This window comes from Phalacrocorax aristotelis, chromosome 17, assembly GCF_949628215.1.
Source record: "Phalacrocorax aristotelis chromosome 17, bGulAri2.1, whole genome shotgun sequence".
NCBI lineage: Eukaryota > Metazoa > Chordata > Aves > Suliformes > Phalacrocoracidae > Phalacrocorax > Phalacrocorax aristotelis.
This window is the reverse complement of record NC_134292.1, coordinates 2,279,754-2,299,079: the sequence shown is the minus strand read 5'-3', so window position 1 is coordinate 2,299,079 and position 19,326 is coordinate 2,279,754. Positions and strand designations below refer to the sequence as shown.

Here is a 19,326-nt window from a genome sequence, read left to right as displayed (position 1 = left end):
GCTTGGATTAGTTCCTTGTTAGGAACATTTAAATGTAAAACTTTTCCTGGAGGCAGCTGAAGTTAGCCAGAGCTCATGCAGAATGTGTGCTTGTGCACCCTCCTTCCTCTGGCTGGAGCTGGGCTGCGTCCATGGAGAAACGCAGGGCAAATCCTGTTCATACTCCCACACCCCCGGGCCTCATGGAGGAGGCAGCCACATCCCTGGTACCGGGATGCCCTGAGAACCCCAGCCACAGCCCTCCTGCCTGGAGCGCTCCAAGTCCATGAACTTGGGGAAAGCAGTTCTTTATCACTGCCTGTATAAAAGGAAAACCTCCCAGCTCACTTGTAGGAGCAATCTGAGGGCCAACTGGTGTCCAGTTTTCAGCCCTTTCTCAGGAACCACTCAAGATCCTCCTGAAACTGGAAAATGGGAGACCCTGGCCAGGAGGTTGTCCCTGATGATGATCCTACAGGCAACCAGGGCTGCAGGCACCGAGCGGAGCACCGACACTGCTCCAGCCCCAAAGGCTGACTGCAAAATGATGGAGCCCTGCAGCAGAGCAGGGACTTGGCCAACACCCAAAGGCACCAGAAGAGACACCAGCAACGGCATGGTGTGCATCAGTGCCAATCTCAGCAGGGAGAAGCTTGCTGTTTCCGTATCTTGGCAGCCCGCACTTTGTCCAACATCAGGGTTCCCGCACATGGCATTTGACCTGAGCAGCCACAGGCAGGACCCCCGGTGCCACCCGCTGCCAGCTGATGTGGTAGGGATGAGCATGTGCCTGATGGCACCTGGGGCCTGATCCACCTGGATGGGAGGGAGCAGCTTCATCCCATGTGTGGGCACAAGGCGCAGCGGTGGGTTATCTGTCCGGAGCCAAACATGGCTCAGGATGAGTATCTCCAACACCAGCATGGAAGAGAGATGACACTGAGATGGAGAACAGGCCAGGCAGCCAGGGGTGGGTCTGCAGCAGCATGCTGGGGTGCACACCCACCCCCGGGTACACCACATGTGACACCTTTGCCAGCCAGATTGCTCACATGCTGCATCACCCCAGGCTGCTCCTTTCCATGGGCAGCCCCAGCAATTTGTCCTGTAACCCAAAGCAAAGCTGCTTTGGCAGGGAAGGGGGCGCAGATGTTGGGAACCACACGTTCCCCAGTTCAGGCAGCTCTTCTGGTGCTATGGAAGCATTCTACCAACATGGGTACATGCCCTGGACACAGCTGGCACCAAAGGGATGGATGTGACCTTCCACTCTAGCTTTAGGCACCCACAAGGAGAAGGCAACTGGTGTCTTGGCCACAAGGTCCCCTTCAGTGTTCCCCACCAGCTGCACACTTGGCCTGATGGCCTTTCCTGGCCCCTACACCAAGGTGCCCCCATATCAGGGAACAGCAAGATCAGGGCTGCTCCCTCAGGAAGGATGGAGCAAGTGGGACCCCAGGTCCAGCAGGGTCCCTTCCACAGTACCTGCATAGAAGGCTGGGGCAGGTCTGAAATGGTGGCCAGGTCCAGCCAAGAGTCCAGAGCAACCCAAAACTCCAGATCCAGCAACACCACGGTGAAGAGATGGGTCCGGTGTGAAACCAGGAAGACAAGCCACAGATCAGAGCCAGGTCCAGCAATGGACAGGCATGTCCCTGGTGATGGGGCAAGACAAAATATCAGGCTACAGCCTGAGGTCTTTGGATCAGCAGAGCCCATAGCCAGGCACATATGGAGCTGAGCTGGGTATCAGCACTTTTCTAACACAGCTCCCACAAGAACTGATGGCTCCATCTGAGCTTAAATAGAGTTCCTGAGCATGCTTACAAAATTTTGCCCATGCAGGGAAGGCTCCTGGGTGTGGGGAGCTGTCAGGTGAGGTTAATATTGGAAAGACTAATTAGTGCCTTCAGAGCTGGCACTGATTGGTGCATCTTCTGTAATGGGAAGTGCTCCTGAAGGTGGCACAGCTGCTCTGTCAAGGTCTGACAGCGCCACATGTCATGGGAATGCAGCCCATGCCTATGGGCCCTCTGACCTGAGCCCAGCCCTGGGAAAGCAGAGAGCAGGCCAATGTGGTCACAATTTCCATCCTGTGCAAGACATGCACTATTTCATATTTACTTTTACCCTCCTTTATCATTGCCATGCTCTCATGGGCAGCAACAGCAGCCGTTCCCACATCCTCACTATACAACTATTTGGAATCACTCTGCCCTTTCCCCAGGGTAAATGCAAAAGAAGAATTTGGCCCAAACACCCCTCTGGCTTCTGGATGCAGTTGCAGGGTGCGGAGTACCTGCTGGTCTCCCCATGAGCCTCCACCAGCCCATGACAGGGAATGGTTATCCCAGTGCTGCTTTAATTACTGAACCAGCTGTGCTTTGCTTGAGGCCAAATGCAGTGCCATGCCTGCAGCAGGGTGGGGGCTGCTTTCCATAAATCACTGCTCCAAGTGCAAGAGGAGGGTGTGCCTGACTCAGGAAGAGCTCTTGCCAGCCAAGCAGTCAAGCCTTCCCAGTGCCACCTACAGCCACATTGTAGCAGGTATATGTGGCAAGTCCCACGCTTCAGGCAGCCCCCATTCACCTGGGAAATCCAGGGGAGCTGGACGGAGGCGCAGGACAGACATGTGGTTCTTTTTATCCCTAGCAATATCTCCTACAAAGTCATCTTTCTAGATCTTTTAATTATGAAGAAGATATTAAGAGTAAAGAAGGGCTGAAGAGATCCCTTACAGATGGGTGAGGCTAGGGACAGCATTGCACCGTACTCTCTGCAGTCCCCCTGCTCCGTCGGGTGCTCTACCCACTCCTGAGTGCACGGCGCTTTAGGAAGCAAGAGCTGGCAACAGGAGGGTGATCCATCCTGGTGGCTTGGTCCTATGGGACCAGCCGTCCTGGCATGCTGTGACACCTGTAGCCAAGCGCTACTGGAAGAAAGCAAGCCTTCAACTGGGCAAAGGGAGCTGACAGCTCAGGGGAGATGTGTGCAATGCTTGCAAAGTGAGGGAGTCCAGGCTGTCTACCAGCCCTTCAATTCACAGCTTGGCTGTGCAGAAGAGCAGAAGCAGCAGTCTGAGCGCCCCAACACAGGGGGGGTTTCTCCATCCTTCAGCTTCTAACCCATTCTTCCAGCTCAAACTGCATTTTCCCCAGGAAAAGCCAACAGAATAAAGAAATCCACATCTGGCTAATGAGGACAAAGTCTCAAGCAAAAGCACGTTACCACACACCTGCATCTCAGCCATACCTGTTGAGAAAAAGCTCTCCAGGAAAGCCTTGGGTCCTGTGCCAGGAGCATCCAAGCCTCCAAGAGACAGAGTGGGACCAAGGACAAACACCATGCTCTTTGTGCTTTGCTCCCCAAATTCCAGCCTCAGGTGTGCTGCAGGAGGACGTGTTTACTTCTGAAGCTGGGGGCATCACCCTGGCCCTTCAGCAGTGTGCTGCGGTATGGGCTTGGCCAGGTATGTGTAGGAGCAGCTACGGTGATGAGGAACGCCTCAGAGAGGTTCTCCTGGCTCTGAGGCGGCATGAGAGTGCTCCTGTGCACTCCTGTGGAGAACCTCAATGGTCCTGGCACAGCCATTTTGGGAGGCTATGAAGTGTAAATCTTCTAGGATGTTCCTTTCCCTTAGACCAGATTCCTTTGCACACAGCATTGAGAAATGAGCCATTGGGCTCCTGGTGCTCAGCACTGCAGATCACCCATGTGCCAGCTCCACTGCCTTGAAAGCACTTGGCAGGGCTGGTGGCTTTGCAGAGGATCTCAGGGCAGCCTGGGGACCGGGGACATTATGGACAGATGTCTAAGCTGGGATCCTGGGGGAGATTGGGGTTGGGGACAACCTGAAGACCCATTTGAGCTGGGATCCAAGTCCTGGGGTAAGTTGGGACTAGGGACAACCTGGCCAGACATCCTTATATTCTGTAAGGGAGAGCCCTCTCCATGGCCTGGAGGTTCCCTTGCTTTCTTATGAAGCCCTCCAGAGTACAAGCTGCTGTGTGGGCTGGGAATGTGGGGAGGGCTGGCACTTGTGCAGCACTGGCCAGATCGTCCTCTCCAGCATTGGCCGAGGGATGAGGTGATCTTCATGCAGCAGAAAGCTGAGCCCCACTTCTTAGCACTGAGAGCTTTGTGGGAGGAAAAGACCTTGGCAGGTCTTCAAGGTGCACATGGTGCCTGCACACCCCATGGCTTTTGCAAGAGAGTTGGGACAGCTTTGCTTTGGGATGGAGCTGATGCGCAGAAGTGGGGTGAGATGGAGGGGGAGGCAAGACAGTGCAGTGTGTCCCCAGAATCCCTGAGCAGAGGCATGAGGAGCCCTACACTGCTGAGCCCAAGGGTGCTGAGCTGCTCAGGGTGAGCACAGAGCCACCCAGCATGCAGCTCGTGGGAGCTACAAAGGCATGGGCTGGTGCCTCAGCAAAACTGAAGGAGCTCGCTTGTGGCAGGGTTGAGACCTCTGGTTAAGGGCAGGTGAATCTTAGCGGGATGAAAACAAGCTCTGCAGATGCTCAGCTCCACTTGAAGTCACCCTCCTCTCTTGCACGGGATGACTGTTGGTGCAAAGGCACCCAGGGACCTCTGGCACAACTGAACACCCTGTGGGCAGACCGCAAGTGCAGACATCCAAAACCAAGTCTAAATCCCCTCCAAAACAACACAGGCATCCCCACAGTACCTACAGCCACTTGCATAGCCCTTGGAAGCCCGAAATCCTCCCTTGTGAAGGCAGCACTGTCATCAGCGCTGCTGCAGGTCCTGACGCCATGACAAAAGCCGTCTGCGATCCAGTGCCCATGGGTGCCTGCTTCAGCAGCACCCCTGCAGCCCGGCACTGTAGACAATGATGGCTTTTTTAGCTCACAAACCCAGTCAGTGTGGGTGACATTTACCTCTCCTGTCATATTCTTCGGGCTTTGAGTTCCTCTCCCAGAAACAAGAGACCTTGGTAGAAGGAACCAGAAATAAGCTCTGTCCCTCTCCCAGCTGGAAGAGGAAGGGAATCCTGGTCCCTGAGTTGTTTCTGTTTCTTATCCAAGATAAAAACATATTAACAGTCCTGGTAGTAAAGTGTCACTAAGCTATGGAAACCAGCTCAAATACATTGCTTTTTGCAGACGCTTGCAGCTAGAAGGTGGCTTAGTTTCACTCAGAGCCCGTCCCATAAGCTTCACAAGCAGCCCTTCCTTCTTTCTGCCCAGCTCCTCTCATGGGCTGTTCTGCAGGAGAAAAAGGCTTCTCCACTGGATAATTTCAAGAGGAAAAACCATGGACAGGCTTTCCAGCCCAGCGTCATCTCAGCCAAAGACACAGTTCCCTGGTCTCCAGCCTAGTCCCCCCCTCCTGGCTCTGGGGGTTGGAGGAGCTGTGTGGCACGCAGCTTTTGGCACTGCTGCACTGTGTGGGTTTTGGATGTGGCTTAACATGAGCATACCCTGAGGAGCTGCACACACACTCTGCATCAAGGTGGTCTGCAAAAACCACACAGCAAAGCCCTTGCTCCCAGTCCGAGCCACCGGGAAGCACAGGCATGGCAGTGCAGCTACATTGGTCCAGAAGAGAAATTTGGGAGGAAAACCATATTTCAGTCAAATAAAGGAAATGTACTTTGAATTATTTTATTCAGGATAGTTTGGATTTATTCCTGACAATAGCTCTGGAAGCAGGAGTTTGTAACTGAAGTCTTTGGAGACCAACTATTAGAAAGAGGCAAATCAAAAATCAGTGAAAACATCCACAGGATTATGTATATGGTGATTCACAGCAAATTGTAGACGGGGTCTTAGGCACAAAACCAAAACCTGAAAAAGCAATATCATAAATATCTGCTCAGTTTGCCTGCTCAAAACAAGGACATGCGCTTTTCCTGAGGTGCTTCCATGCAGCATGCTCTCCCCTGGGTCTCAATGGTAAAGAACCTCTTCTTGGCCTCGCAGGACTGGGAACAAGCCCAGGATTCCCACTGCACTTGGCCCAGACAGCCCAAATTGTCTTTTCCTGTGTGTGTTGCTTAATATATGTCAGTTGCTATTTTGGGCTTTCTAGATAATGAGCGTGGTGAAGTGTACCCAGAAGCAAAATGCAGAAGAGCTCTCAGGACAAGTTGCCACCACCAGCCCTGAAACAATCGGTGGTTATTTCTGCACTGGCTGGCACAGCTGAGCAGTCTTCAAGGCAAGCCTAAACAGACTTGCAGGGCAGAAATCTCACTGGAGGTGCCAAAGGTGAGCTCAGGTATGAGCTCAGAAGAGCAAGAACTCAGGAACAGGTCCAAAAAACAGTCCCCAGAGCTCGCGGTCACGTAGGAGCTGGAGAAAGCAGAGCTCTGAGTGCCCACACTTTTTGGGGAATGAGGAGCCACAAAATCTCGCAATTCTCCCAGGTGTCCAGCACGGCCTCTGCTCTGCCCAACACCAGCCAGGGCCAAGAAAAGCAAAGAGCTGAAGACTGTGAGCCTGGAGAAGGAGTAAGACACAGCTACATGTACTTCAGAGGCAGTAACCCAGTGACTATTTACTCCTACTGTTTATATCCCACAGCGTCTGGTCTCATCTCACAACTTCTTAATGACAAGGTATCCCAAATGAGCATGTGAGGAACAAAGCATCTTGCAATTAATGGGAGGTTGCTTGGGCTTTGTTGCTGGGGCCTTATTCACAGAACATTAGGAACAAGTGAAGCATCTGGAGGACAAGAGAGACCATGATGCAGAGGATCCAGGGCTGCCGTCCCCCTACGTTGCCCAGGACAGAGCCAGTGCAGGCCTGAGAAAGGCTACCCTGACCACAGCCTGCTGTAACGTACTCCTCCATAAGCCCAGAATTTTGCGAATTGTGAGAGCAGGACTTGGCCTCTGCAGTAAGTCACTACAGCAGGTTGACTTTGGCCACAACCTGCTTGCAGCCCGTGCTGGAGTACTGCTTGTCCCCTGTAGTGTAGTAACTGAGCTGACTTGCTAAATTTTCAATATGCTTCTGGTCGGGATACAGCCCTTCCCTCCTCATCTCCTCTAGGAAGCAGTTTATGACATGAGTCTTCTCCAGAAGAACAAATGGGATGATGTCTGCAGATTTCCAGAGGGGGTGGGTGTTGATCAGTACTGGCTGGACGATGCTCAGCAGTTCTTCAACTCCCCTTTGCTGATGCAAAAGCTCAGCAGATGCATTCTGGATAACAAACTTTGTTATTTCACTACCTCCTATGTTGCTTATTAAAATGTAGATGGCATTGAGGAACTCATTGGTTTGATTGGGTTGAAAGAATCGGCTGAGAGTATCCAGCAGGACTGGAGACATGAGTTCAACCTCATCCAGAATAAACACTGGTATCTTCTCTTCTATTTCAGCTCTTGTAACCATGTCAGAAATCTTCTTAGACAAATCTATTTCACAAGTAAGAGGAGCCACCCCGCTGGGGCAGTGATGCATAACAAAGTACTGAAGCACAAAGTCATTGTCCATGACAGAACGAAAATGTTTGGCCAGCAGCCAGCCAACATGACTCTTCCCAACTCCTGTCGGGCCATTTAAAGAGATTACTAGAGGCTTGTTGTGCATGTGGGTAGCCAGATAGTCTTTCAACAATTCCATAATACTTTCCACAGCAACCTTCTGCCCGAATACTTCCCGGTGCATTGTTTTCTCCAAACCATCTAGGTCGTATTTTTGGAGGTTATCATCCAGGTTCTCTATTGCATTGAGAATCTGGAAGAAGATAATGACAATGAGCAAGAGGAGGCAGCGTTTTGCCTTGCTCTTCTCCTCTGTTGGAAGGTATCTTTTTGTTTTATCTGGATAAAGTACTACCCTAGATTTCCTTCGATTCTTTTTCCGCCTGCATTTTTTCATAGCATACTGCTCCACAGATGTGTCAAAGGTGAAGTACTGGGAAGTTTCCAAGCCGGTCTGATTAAAGAAGGACATGGAAGCACCATACAGGCTAGTCCGGTTCAGGGAAAGCTGCCTCTGAAGCAGCCTCGTATGGACAAGCTCTGAAGACTTTTCTCGAGGGAGCTCTAAATGCAGACGGCTTTTCTTTTGCACCCGGTATCGTCGTCGCAGGCGGATGATTGCTCGCAAGGGAGAAGAAATAGAAGACATTTTCTTTGAAGCAGCAGGGATTTCAGTATCCAGTACTTCCTCCCCATCACTCTCACAGCAAGATTCCTCTTCTTTTGCATCACTCTTGGCACAAGGCATCCCCCTTTCCCCGTCGCTGTCAGTGCCGGGCATCTCTCCTTCCACGCTGCTCTCAGCAGGATGTGCCTCTTCTTTTGTGTTGGTCTCAGCACAGGGCATCTCTCCTTCTGCATCACTCTCAGCACAGGACACATCTCCTTCAGTACCGCTCTCCGCACAGGGCATCTCTCCTCCCAGATCCTCCGTGGCAGAGGACACTTCTCCATCCACCCCAGTGCAGGGCAGCTCTCTGTCCATCTCGTCTGGTTCTTCCAGCCCATTCACATTATCTTCTTTCTAAAAAAAAAAAAAAAAAAAAAAGACATTGTAAAATTAATCTTTGTAAGATCAGGAAGTAACCAATAACAGCCGAATTAGACACATACCCTACTTTCTAATAGGCAGAACAGTTACCTGTAGCAATCAGCAATGGCAAGGTGGCACAGAGAGACTTTCACACCTAAGCTAACTGTCTGGAAGATGCTCTAGACATGTAAAACTACAGATGAAATTCAGTGTAAATAAATGCAAATCCACACATATCACAAAACCAACCCTGCCTTCACACGCAGAAGGAAAGCTCGGAGCTGGCTGGAGCCAAAGCTCTGCTACGTGCTGCTCCCATGAGCAAGAGGCAGGGCCCCAGACAGACAGACCCGTGGTCCGAACCAGAGTTGCCCCGTCCTATTGCCTTACATCTGCTAAATATAGGCAAGACACAAAACCACTCTTCCGCATCAGCATGCGCACACCCCATAGAAAACAGTCACTCCTACACCTGCAGAGACCTTTCGGGGTGTGGAAGTGTGCATGGGAGGAACTTGCTGCAGGAACGCCTGGGCCGTGCAGGTTGTGGTGGCATCTTGCTCGGGCGGGATTTTTCCTAGCTGTGCCAATGGGGACGCCAGGCAGCACCGGGCGCTGCCAGCAGGGAGAGGAGGCAAGGGCAGCATCCAGCCAGCGCTCAGCCCTCGTCCCGCAGCTCCCCAGGCTTCCCCCGATGGCAGGGCTCAGACAGGTTGCAGAGAACCGACATGGTTGTGAGTAAGCCCGCCAGCAGCACACAGCTGTGGGGAGAGGAGCCGGGCTGCCCCGCAGCACCCTGACCCTCCTGCCCCCGCGGTCCTTCACGTGCACCCCTGGACACACGGCAGCCGCTGTGTCCTTCCCACACAAGACCCCAGAGCACACAGGAGAGTGTGGGGACATGAACATCCATGAGAATCGCTGTCTGCATGGAGAATGGACGGACAAACCTCAATTGTCGAACAAGGAGGAAGAGGAGAGGCTGTACTCCGGCAGCGGGACAAGATGACAAGAGGCATAGACCCAGCAGGGAAGCCCCCAAGAGAAAACAGCTCTCTAGGCCTGGATGAGGCCACGCAGCAGGACCCCGCGCACAACCGCCTCCACGTGCTGCCGCACCGGGTCAGTTCCATCCCTGCCCAGCACCAAGCCGGTGGTGGCAGAAGCTGTGTCACAGTGGGAGGACATTTCCCTGCTGCTCTGGGCCACAGCAGCACTGACGCAAGGGGACAGTTTGCCATGGCGACATTGCCAACCCCAAGAGCAGGAAGCCGGCACGGGCAGGGCAAGGAAAGCCGCTTTCATTGGCCGCCCAGAAAAATCAACTCTAGGTTTTACCAAAAGCACTGCGTCTCTGGGGAGGAGGAAGAGGTCCCTGAAGGGTTTGTTATTAACTCGCTTCAGCTCAGCAGGAAGTTACCAACCTGCAAAACGTCATGCTCTGGCGAAGGTTTTACTTCCCCCACCGCAGGGCTGACGCAGGCGGCCGCCTGACAGCACGCAGCGAACGAAAGGGCAGCCAGGGGAGTCGCAGGCGCTGGGAAACGCTCCCAGCCGCCTCCTCGCTTCGCCCTGCTCCCTTCCCGGCTCCTCTGAAATGGCGGGACACACAGCAAAGCCTTCACCCCACCATGGGGACAAGTTGATTTCTGGACCATGTGCCGGCAGCCAGTTCATCATGGGAACCGAGCTGGGGCGAGCAACTCCCCAGCACTAATCGTTGATGGTGTGCAGGATTTGGCCGTGCCCAGAGTGAAACCAGCCAGACGAGATTCCTGCAGGCAGGTGCAGAGGCGGCACTGGGCAGGAGGGCTGGGGCCACCACTGCCAGGCATGCCACTGCCAGGGATGCCCCGGGAACCCTGGGTTGTCCCCACGGCACCCTGGGGTCACACCTTTGCTTCTTGCCATCTTGCATGCTTCGCCTTGCTCACACAGCACCTGAAGGTCCCCAACAGGATGGCTGTCCCCAAAGCCACTGGGGAGCAGCCCCTACAGCACAGACCACCACACACCAGGGTCCCTAGGGAGCAGAGACACCACAGAGCTTGGCCTGGGCCAGGACAACCCTCCAGGCCATAACACTTATCGACACAAACATGTGGTGTTTTCTCAGCCCCAAAACCCATGCAGGTGTAGGAGGGGGTTGCTTAAATGCCAGGGGAGAGCTGTGGGAGTTTATGGGAAAAGGTTTAGGGAGCAGACAGACACTGGCAGTAAAAAGCAAGACATCCCCAACGGTCCCCCGTGGAGGCTGCCAACACAGAGCAGGATGCCACCCCATCCTGCCCATCTGTAGCCCCGGCAGAAGCATGAAGCAGTTCAGCTCCTCGCAGCCTGGAGCCAACTCTCCTACCACCACTGTGTCCACGTGGGGAGCCCAAGGCCCCCGCGAGGCTGATGGAAACCGGCAAGGACCAGGCATTCATTAGCTGGGAGATGCCACCGACCCTCTTTCCCAAAAGCCAAGAGCCCAAAAGCACATCCCCATCCCACCGGCACGGGATGCCCAACACTCCAGATGAGCTGAGCGAGTCAGGGCAGAGAGACCAAATCCCATCTTCAGCAAGAAATCTGTCCAGTCATGCATATAATAATACTACTAATACCATGACTCAGTTCCTATTACCTGCTGGTATTTACATAGGGCATTTGCTATTTGCTAAGAGCAGCCCCTGCCTGCTCAACATCGGATCGGGGCCGGGGCAGGCAGCTGTGCCAGCCCAGCAGCGCTGCCAGCCTGCAGAGATGCACTTTCAGCAACTTAATTAAATGTTTGGTGAAAACAATAGGAAAAAGAACCTGACGATTAGGTCTGCAGCATCACAAGTGCTCGTGTAAACACCGTTAGTTGCTGCTCTGTGCTGAGTCTGGCAACACCATGGGGACGCTTGCACTTAGCTCTTGGAAATGCTCCTGAGAAAACTCCAGCTTTCCTCCTTTAACTCTTCCCTTCTAACATCTGCATTCGTGTGTCACCCTGTTCCTGCTAAAACAGGGTTTCCACAACAGACGAGCCTGTGTGGGCAGACGGAGGCAGCCAGGCCGGGAGGGGAGCGGGATGGGGACAGCCTCTGGGCAGACAGCATTCGTGGGTAGAAAGCATCTGGTCTGCAGGAGTAATCAACCTGACACCAGCTGGAGAAACGTGTCCCCAGTTAAAGTGCCAGCTGCTGAATCCCGAGGATGGCATTGGAGAGGACAGAGCTGCACCCCAAACTCTTTGGGTTAGCAAAGCTGCTGGGAAAAGGGACCAGCTGGAAAATCCCAAAGGCTGATCCTGCCGCTGAAAGTGGCAAAACCGAGCATTTCCAGGGGGAAAAGCAGAGCAAAATGTCCCCTCGCAGTGGGGGTCGCGGATCAAACAGCATCGGTGGCCGGGAGCAGAAATCCTGAATAGTGGCAGAGGCCAGCACGGCCCCAGTGCAGGGCATGGCCCCAGCACCCCGAGCTGCAGCTTCCTGGGGGCACCGCTTGGAAACAAGCTGAGAAATGTGATTCACTTAGTTTGGATCGTGCAGGTGTTCGCCCTCCCCAAAAACACAGCGCAGCAGTGATAGCCAGGGCAATGCCAAACCCACCTGCACCACCCCAAAAGCCTGCTTGCCACCAAACCCCACCAGCCCCACTCCCAGCCCAAATTTTTTGCTGAGCCCTAAAGACCAAGACCAATGGGAAAGGCAACAAGCAGAGGGGAAGAGCCTGGAGCATCCAGAAATGGCAGGAACAGGAGGGTCCCCACAAAACCAGGGCAGTTTTTGGTGGAAAGGCACCAATTGGGGATGAGCAGGAGGCAGTGGTGGGAATGGAGCTCAAAGCAGCCAAGGCCAAGGGGTGCCCCAGTGACCCCCCACGGGGTGGGGAGCGGGACGGGGGAGCCGAACCAAGCACAGTTACCCACAGCGTCTCCCTCGGGGCCGGCCGCCGGTGCTCTCCTTCGGCCACTGAGCCCAGCCTCCGGCCTCGGACGGGCCAGCTGCTCTTCTTCCCCCCTCTCTCTCATCCGTACAAAGACCCAACCGCGGAGAGGAAATGGCAAAGAGGAGTGGCCCGTGGCAGCACTTCCTTCTCCCCGCACCACCGGACGGCCGCCACCAGCTGGTTTTCTCTCCCCCCTCTCACTCAAAGCCCTCCTCGGCAGCTGCCGTCACAGCGGCATCGTGCAGAGAAACACGAATCCCAGGCAGCCGCAGCAGGACAGGGACGGGGCAGCAGGATGAGCTCATCGCCTGTGTGGCCTCGAAAGCCCTGAGTCTGGGCAAAACATCCCCACCCTCTGGGGTGTAATTAGCCCGGAGCCCGTCACCAGTGAAGATCAAAGCAGTGATGCTGCGAAGAGAGGTTATCTGGGCTGACCCAGTACTGGTACAGCTCGGGGACGAGGTTCCTTCCCAGCAAGGAAAACAGGGAAAGCAGAAAATAGAGGTAATCTGGGAAAAAATTGTGAGTCCATAAAAGATAGTGAGTCTGGAAAAAAAATAGCAAATCCAGAGTAGCTGATTTGTCTGTCCCTGGGCTCCTGCTCCACTGCCCCCAGCCACCCCCAGCCCACGGAGGCTTTTGGCCCCTTCACAGCCCCCAGCCCCACGGCAGAGGGACGAGGGGATGGCTGGGCCAGGCTGCACGGGACTGGCCTCTGGAAGAGCTGGCGTGGGCACCCCGAGCCCTTGCTGCATAAAAACTCCCTGGGGAAAAGCCGCTTCTTCCATCAGCTGCAATAAGAGAGAATGAGGAAGCAGCGGGGTTTTTCCGTACCCGGCGGTGCCGAGGCTCATCACGCAGCTCCTCCTCACCTCCACCGGCAGCTCAACTTTCCTTTAGCCCTACCAAACCCACCCAGACCCCCCCTGCCTCTCACCTGTGCTTGCACAACCTGGCCAAAGCTTTTCCCTGAAAAACAAGGCCATTTGGCAAAGCCAGAGCAGCCCCGAAGCGGTGTCTTGCTGACCAAGCTCCTATTTTTGGATAAAACCCCAGCTGGAACCCACTCCCTTGGAAAGTGGCTGCCCAGGACCAAAAACGGGGGGGCGGGAGGGTGGGGTGGGAAAACCCTTCCAGTTTGGGGTGTTTTGGACCGTCACAGTGCAAATCCCACCCTGGCTGTGATGCACATGAGGGTCTCCACATCTCCATGGGGAGGGGATGCTCTGAGCAGGTTCACCCCAGCCTGGAGATCCACAAGGTCTCTCCAGACCAGTGCTGGGTGGCCAGATGTGCCTCCACTGCGGCCAGGGGGATTTGCCTAACAAATCCTTGCAAATGTGGGGATTTCTGTGTCACGAAGGCACAGGAGCTTAGCTTAGCTGGAGGATGGCCACTGGCACAGAGCGGCTGGGAGCTGCTCTCGGAGTCAGGAAGCTTGGCAGGGCTGACCCCGAGCTGGAGGTCCCTTCAGGAAGAGCTTGGGCAGGCATTTTGGGAGCAGCCATGGAAACAGAGGTTTTTCTGTCTAATTCAGGTTTTTGCAAGGGAAAAGCTTTGAACAAGCAGCATGGTTGAACATCATTTAAAAAAATAAAAGCAATGCCCCCAAAAAACCCTAAAAGAAGCAATTAGAGGAGCAAGAAGCTCCCAGCCACCACCTGAAGGCTGTTAGCAAACCTCAACAGCCCAGAAAAGAAAAAGGTATTGCTGTAATTGTGAAGGAGCACGAGCCATCCCAAGCATCCCCGGGGTGCTGGGGGGCCAAGAAGCCTCCGAAACGCAGCAGGAACCCAAGGGAGGGTGGAAGCAGGGCTCAAAGTGTGCTCACAAGGGATGCTCACCCTGCCCATGCAATAGGGTTTCTAAATCCTTCCCAAGCCGCAGGGACAGCGAGAGATGTTGGGGACCACGGCCGGAGCAGAGGGTGGTAAGTTCCTGGTTATGGTGGGGACGTGGGACTGACCTGCGTGGGACCCTCGCGGTGTTGGGGGGGCCCAGTGGTGCATGGGGACAGGGACCCATGTGCGGCAGCATGGCCACCACCAGCTGCTGTCCGACCCAGGGGACACGGGGTGCCCGTGTGGGTGACAGGGTGAGGCACACAGGGTGATACAGGGCTGGCACTTGCAGCTGGGGACACTGTCACGGTGTCAACACCAACCGGCCTCCGAAATCATCAGCTCAGTCCGGGGTAGCTGCCAAAAAAGCGGGGGGGGGGCGCCTGGTGGGAGCAGGAGGATGGGGCAGGGACATCACTGGCACCAAAAGGTGTCCCACGAGGGGACATCCCTCCGGCGTGGCGCATCGGGCAGGTGGGGACAGGACCATGGAAAACAGCCCCCCCCCCCATGTCCCTGGCCGAAATACCTCTTTGTGCTGCTGCCACTGCCATGGCCCCTGGGTGGGGGCTGCGTCCCTGCTGCGGGGCTTTGAGGGACCTCCAGCACCCCAGAGTGGGGGGAGCAGGCTGCCGTGCTGCTGGGTGCCACGGGGAGGGGATATCCTGGGGGGAGGGGGGCATGTGCAGGCACTGGGGCGATGCAATGGGATGGGGGGCTGCATGGGGGCAGTGCAATGGGCGTCTGTGTGCAGGTGGGGGAGCAGCGCATTGGGGGGCCCCCGTGTGCAATGGGGAGGGCTGCGTGGCATCGGGGCAGCGTGACAGGGGAGCTGTGTGTGGGAGGCTCTGAACTGGGGGGGACCAGGTCACAGCAGGGGGCTGTGGGGTGCTGTGTGTGTGCAGGGGGGCAGTGCAGCTGGGGGGGCCATGCCTGTGCATTGGGGCACTACACTGAGGGGGCTGTACACATGCAATGGGGCACTGCAGTGGGGTGGGGGCTGTATGCAAGCGGGGAAGTCTAGTGCAGGGGCAGAAGAAGTGCGGATCGGGGCCAGCCCTCTCTCCCCCCAACCCCAAGTCACCCCCACTCACCTCGGGGTCACAAGCCCTGCATCCCTGTTGCTGCTGAGGCTGGTCCCCCCGGCCAGGCCCCACGAAGGGAGGAAACGGCTGCTGGGCCGGGATCGGTGAGGAGCGGCCGCGGGTGCCACGGCCCTTCCTGCAGAGCCACGAATGCAAATCCTGCGCAAACACAGCCTCTCCCGCAGCTCTGCCCCGCCGTGGGGCACCCCGGGGGAAAAGGGGCAAGAAAGCCCCAGGGACGGGGAGACAGTGACCTCCAAGCCGAGGTTTTGGTACCAATCACTGACCAGCACCCACTGGTTTGGCTACCCAGAAGTCATGGGCAGCCCCCGGTTTTGGTACCCACCAGAAAGCATCGCCAGAGGTCAGGAGAGCTGCACGGCCCCTCACGGCTGGGCACCAGCTTATACAACAATTAAAGATTTCCCCCCCCCCTTTATTTTTCTGCACCTCGCCTTTTTAGCTGAAACACCTCCAGAGCTGATTAGCAGCAGCTGCAACCTGGACACATGCAGAAGCTCCCGGCCTCGCCATGCCCCTGGGAAGCCAGAATAAGGCAAGTGGATCCCTGGGGCAAAAGGTCCCTCTGGGGCGGGGAGGTGGCTGCAGGAGCTGAGACCCCAGAATGGGTCCAGGGTGAGCCCTGGCAGCACTGGGACAGGGGCTTCCCATACCCACAGTGCCGGCCTTGCCTGGAAAAACCCTGCAAAAAAGGAGGAAGTCTGTCAAAAAAGAAGCTAAAGAAGGCTGAAAAGGTCACAGGCTCGGAGCTGCCGGGAAAATGTATGCAAAGGTCAGAAATACACCCCATGGATACGAAGCCTGGAGCAGGCAGGGACCCCTGAAACAGAAAGTGAGAGCCTGCAAGTAGAGAGGGGGAAATGGTACCCAAGTGGGTATACAGAAACCCCCGAGCAGCCCCCAACCTCGGAGCCGGCCCTCCTGCATCTCCAGAAAGGGAAGAATAAAAGTATATAATAAAATAATCAGATCGATGGTGGGCAGCAGCTTCCTTGGCGTAGGACTGCCCAAGCTGACGGGGAGGCAGCAGCCCCTGGCAGGCATCGTGTACAGGATCTGGCCCCACAAGATCATGTCCAGACCCAGAGGTCCTTTTTCTCAGCATCAAGCTGCCCTTGTTGCAGCGCTACCGGCTGCCCTGACTCCACAGCCACGGTCCGATAGCTTGGGCTGTTGGGTGGGTTTTTTCCCTTGTGCATCACCCACCAGGTCTTGATCTGCCCTGAATTTCTGCTGCTGCTCCAGCCCCTTGCTCCCACGGGGTCCCTCCGCACTGTCAGCCCTCCTGCATCCTAAACGGGCGCATCAGCAAGACGCACGAACAGCAGCAAGCTCAGTGCAGAGCCAGCAGCAGATCCGTGACTCCCTGGGCAGGATCCGGCCCTGGGGCCATCAAGCCAGACACCGCGCTCTTCTCAATCTCACTCTTAGCAAAAATTTCCAACCTTTGTAAGCAGCCCTGCTTTAACACATCCTAAATAACCCAAACAGTTTATCTGTGGGCCAGAGAACGTCCCTTGTAGGACACCGCATCCTGCTTGGGTTATCGTGGCCCTTCTAAACAGTTTATAAATAGACCAAGGTAAATGAGGACAATCGCTGGTTTTGAGGGAAAGCAGAATTTTTATCTCATTTCTTTTTTTAAAGCAATTCAAGGAGCACCGGTCCAGATGACAGCTCCTAAAACCCTATTTAAATCGGCTGCTTCTTTGGCCTCCAGCAGAGCTCCATCTCCACCTCACTAAAACAATAAAAAAAGGGGGGGGATACGGGGGGACGGGGACGGACACCAAAGAAAAATGAGTTTGGCAGCTTCAGCCCCTCACGTGCCTGCCTCGGCAGTGTTGTGAGGCCACCAGGAAGGTTGTGGTTGCATCGAAAGGCGACGGCCAGGCTCAGCACCAGGGTGGCAAGTGGGGCGGGTGCCGGGGCCAGCAGCACACGTTCCTGTGCCCGGGAGTATTTGGGGGTCACACAGTTTTTTACATTGGAAAAAAAGTGGAAAATTGGGGGGATAAATGGAAAATTTTGGAAATAATTTGGAAAAGACGGAGAGCAGTGAGTGTCTGCGGGCAGGACAGTCACCTATGCAGCATCCTGCCATCAGCATGCCCCAATGCTATAAAAATGGACTCATTTTCCAAGGGCTGATCAGAGAAAATCGTGGTAACACTTTCCTGGGTAAACAAGCATTCACAGAAAGGATTTACAGTGTGCAGTGAGGGCATCTGTAAAACACCCCAGAGGAAATTAAGCCGTTTCCAGGCATCTAAGGAGTAAAGAAATAGGGTTTTACATGAATTTTCAAGCTATATATATTTTTTCCTTTCTTTCCTCTAAAAGTGGAAGTGATTTGCAAAGGCGAGGGACCTGGGACAGGGCTTCACCTCTGCCAATGGCACAGGCAAGAGTGCAAAGACCCTTTTTTTTTTTCCCCAGCTTCCTCTGTTCAGGCTGAAAAAATTGCATTTCCAGCTTGTTCCAATTAATTTTAAGACTTTTACATTCCGTGAAATCTGAAACACACATTAAACCAGAGTTTTTCCTATTGTCACACTTTGAAACGACCGCACTACAGCTCAGCCAGCAGCTCTGGCTCAGCCTTGCCAGGACCTCCTGCAGGGAGAGAAGCAGCTCCAGGTCCCCTCGGTGGCAGCAGCGCTCACCTGGCTCAGGGCAGACACACTCATTGCACCCCACGGGCCCATCGCACGGAGGGAGCGTTGGGGCAGCTGGGAAAGATCAGGGCCGGAAAGACGCTCGCCCCGTGCCCTTCCCCAGCCCGCTCTCCGCAGCACCGCCGCGGCTGCGGGCACGGCCAGGAGGCCTGGATGCACCCCGGCTGTGTCGGGGGAGCCTGGGAGCGCTGCGGGGATGGGGTACGGCTGGGACACGCTCGCCGCCCCACAGCACCCCGCCTCTGGGGCGTGAGGAAGCGCCGCAGGAGGAACACATCCACCTGCACCTATACATAAATAAATAAATTTTATTGCATCTATAGCAAAGCCGAACCAAGCAGGGCCCTGGAGTCACTCGCAGCCGCATTCCTTGCCCCAGCAGCCAGCCCGGGCTCCTTCGGTGGCTGAGGACAGCCCCAGCAGCCAGCAGCCCTGCTGCAGAGCTGCAAAGCTGGCGGCTTCTTTGATCTCAGAAGATCAAAGAAAGCTGTTTCCCCGCCCTGTCGCAGCCACAGCGCGCCCAGACATTTGACAGTCAGGCACGAAGCACAGAGCGGGACGTGCCGTGGCTCACCCCGGGCAGCTCCAGCTCCCACAGCTGGCAGACATGGACCCTACCACCCCGCAGCTGCCTACCTTTCCAGATGCTTCCATGTGCTCAGTTTTCTTGCCTGAAAAAATAAGCCAAACCAAGTAAGAGAAGCTGTGAAACACAGCCCTGGGGCTCTGCACCTGCAGCACGTACAGGAAGGAGGTATCCTCTAGGGATGTCCACCCCTCTCACCCTCCCAGAGCATGTGGGTTTTGGATGGAGCCCAGGCACTTGTGGGCTGCTTTGATTTATTCAGTGGTGGGTGAGCGTCTGAGCAAGGGCATGAGGAGCTGAGCAGCCTTTGAGGGAATGTGAAGTCCCCAGGAGGTGTTTGCTGCAACAGAGTTCCCCGTATCTGAAACTGCGGAGGGAAAACCCACCAGGACCTGCTGCAGGACCACTGAACAGGCAGCAGAGACCTCTGTCTGGGGTTAAACCAGCTGTGGTTCGACAAGATTTTGTGTCTCGTGTCCTCAGCACGTGGGCCCCAAGTGTGGCTGCCAGGAATGTCCCCAGCCACATCCCACGCTGAGCACAGCGATGAGGAGGCCAGTGCCATGTCCTGGCCACCCACCCAACCTCAGATGACAACAGATGCAGCTGGGAGTCCTACCAAGGTCTGGTGGGGCTCCTCATGTGCTCAGGCACAGACTTCCCTCCCTGCCTGCTGTGATTTCGGATTAGCTGCTGTTTCTCTCTCTTGCCTTTGCCTGGACT

General features: G+C 55.2%; 1 protein-coding gene across 4 annotated transcripts; it reads right to left on the bottom strand.

The window, feature by feature from the left end:
* Positions 1 to 5,590: 5,590 nt before the first annotated feature.
* Positions 5,591 to 15,657, bottom strand: TOR4A (torsin family 4 member A). 4 transcript variants are annotated; one of them, XM_075111949.1, is made up of 2 exons: positions 15,328 to 15,657; positions 5,591 to 8,462 (listed from the first exon to the last, which is right to left on the bottom strand). In XM_075111949.1, exon 2 carries the CDS (start codon positions 8,421 to 8,423, stop codon positions 6,855 to 6,857), a length of 1,569 nt encoding a protein of 522 aa, XP_074968050.1. In that variant the 5' UTR covers positions 8,424 to 8,462; positions 15,328 to 15,657; the 3' UTR covers positions 5,591 to 6,854. The 4 variants fall into 4 exon arrangements, with proteins under 4 accessions (XP_074968050.1, XP_074968049.1, XP_074968051.1 ...); XM_075111948.1 differs by lacking the exon at positions 15,328 to 15,657 and adding an exon at positions 12,373 to 12,701; XM_075111950.1 differs by lacking the exon at positions 15,328 to 15,657 and adding an exon at positions 12,369 to 12,457.
* Between the last annotated feature and the right edge of the window lie 3,669 nt (positions 15,658 to 19,326).

What these genes read in the sequence shown, in the direction of transcription:
- TOR4A (XM_075111947.1), bottom strand. Translation starts at nt 9,604, where the DNA reads ATGGAACTGACCCGGTGCGGCAGCACGTGGAGGCGGTTGTGCGCGGGG. An exon ending in CTCCTTGTTCGACAATTGAG is followed by an intron (nt 8,463 to 9,421) that starts GTTTGTCCGTCC and finishes TTTTTTTTTTAG; the next exon opens with AAAGAAGATAATGTGAATGG.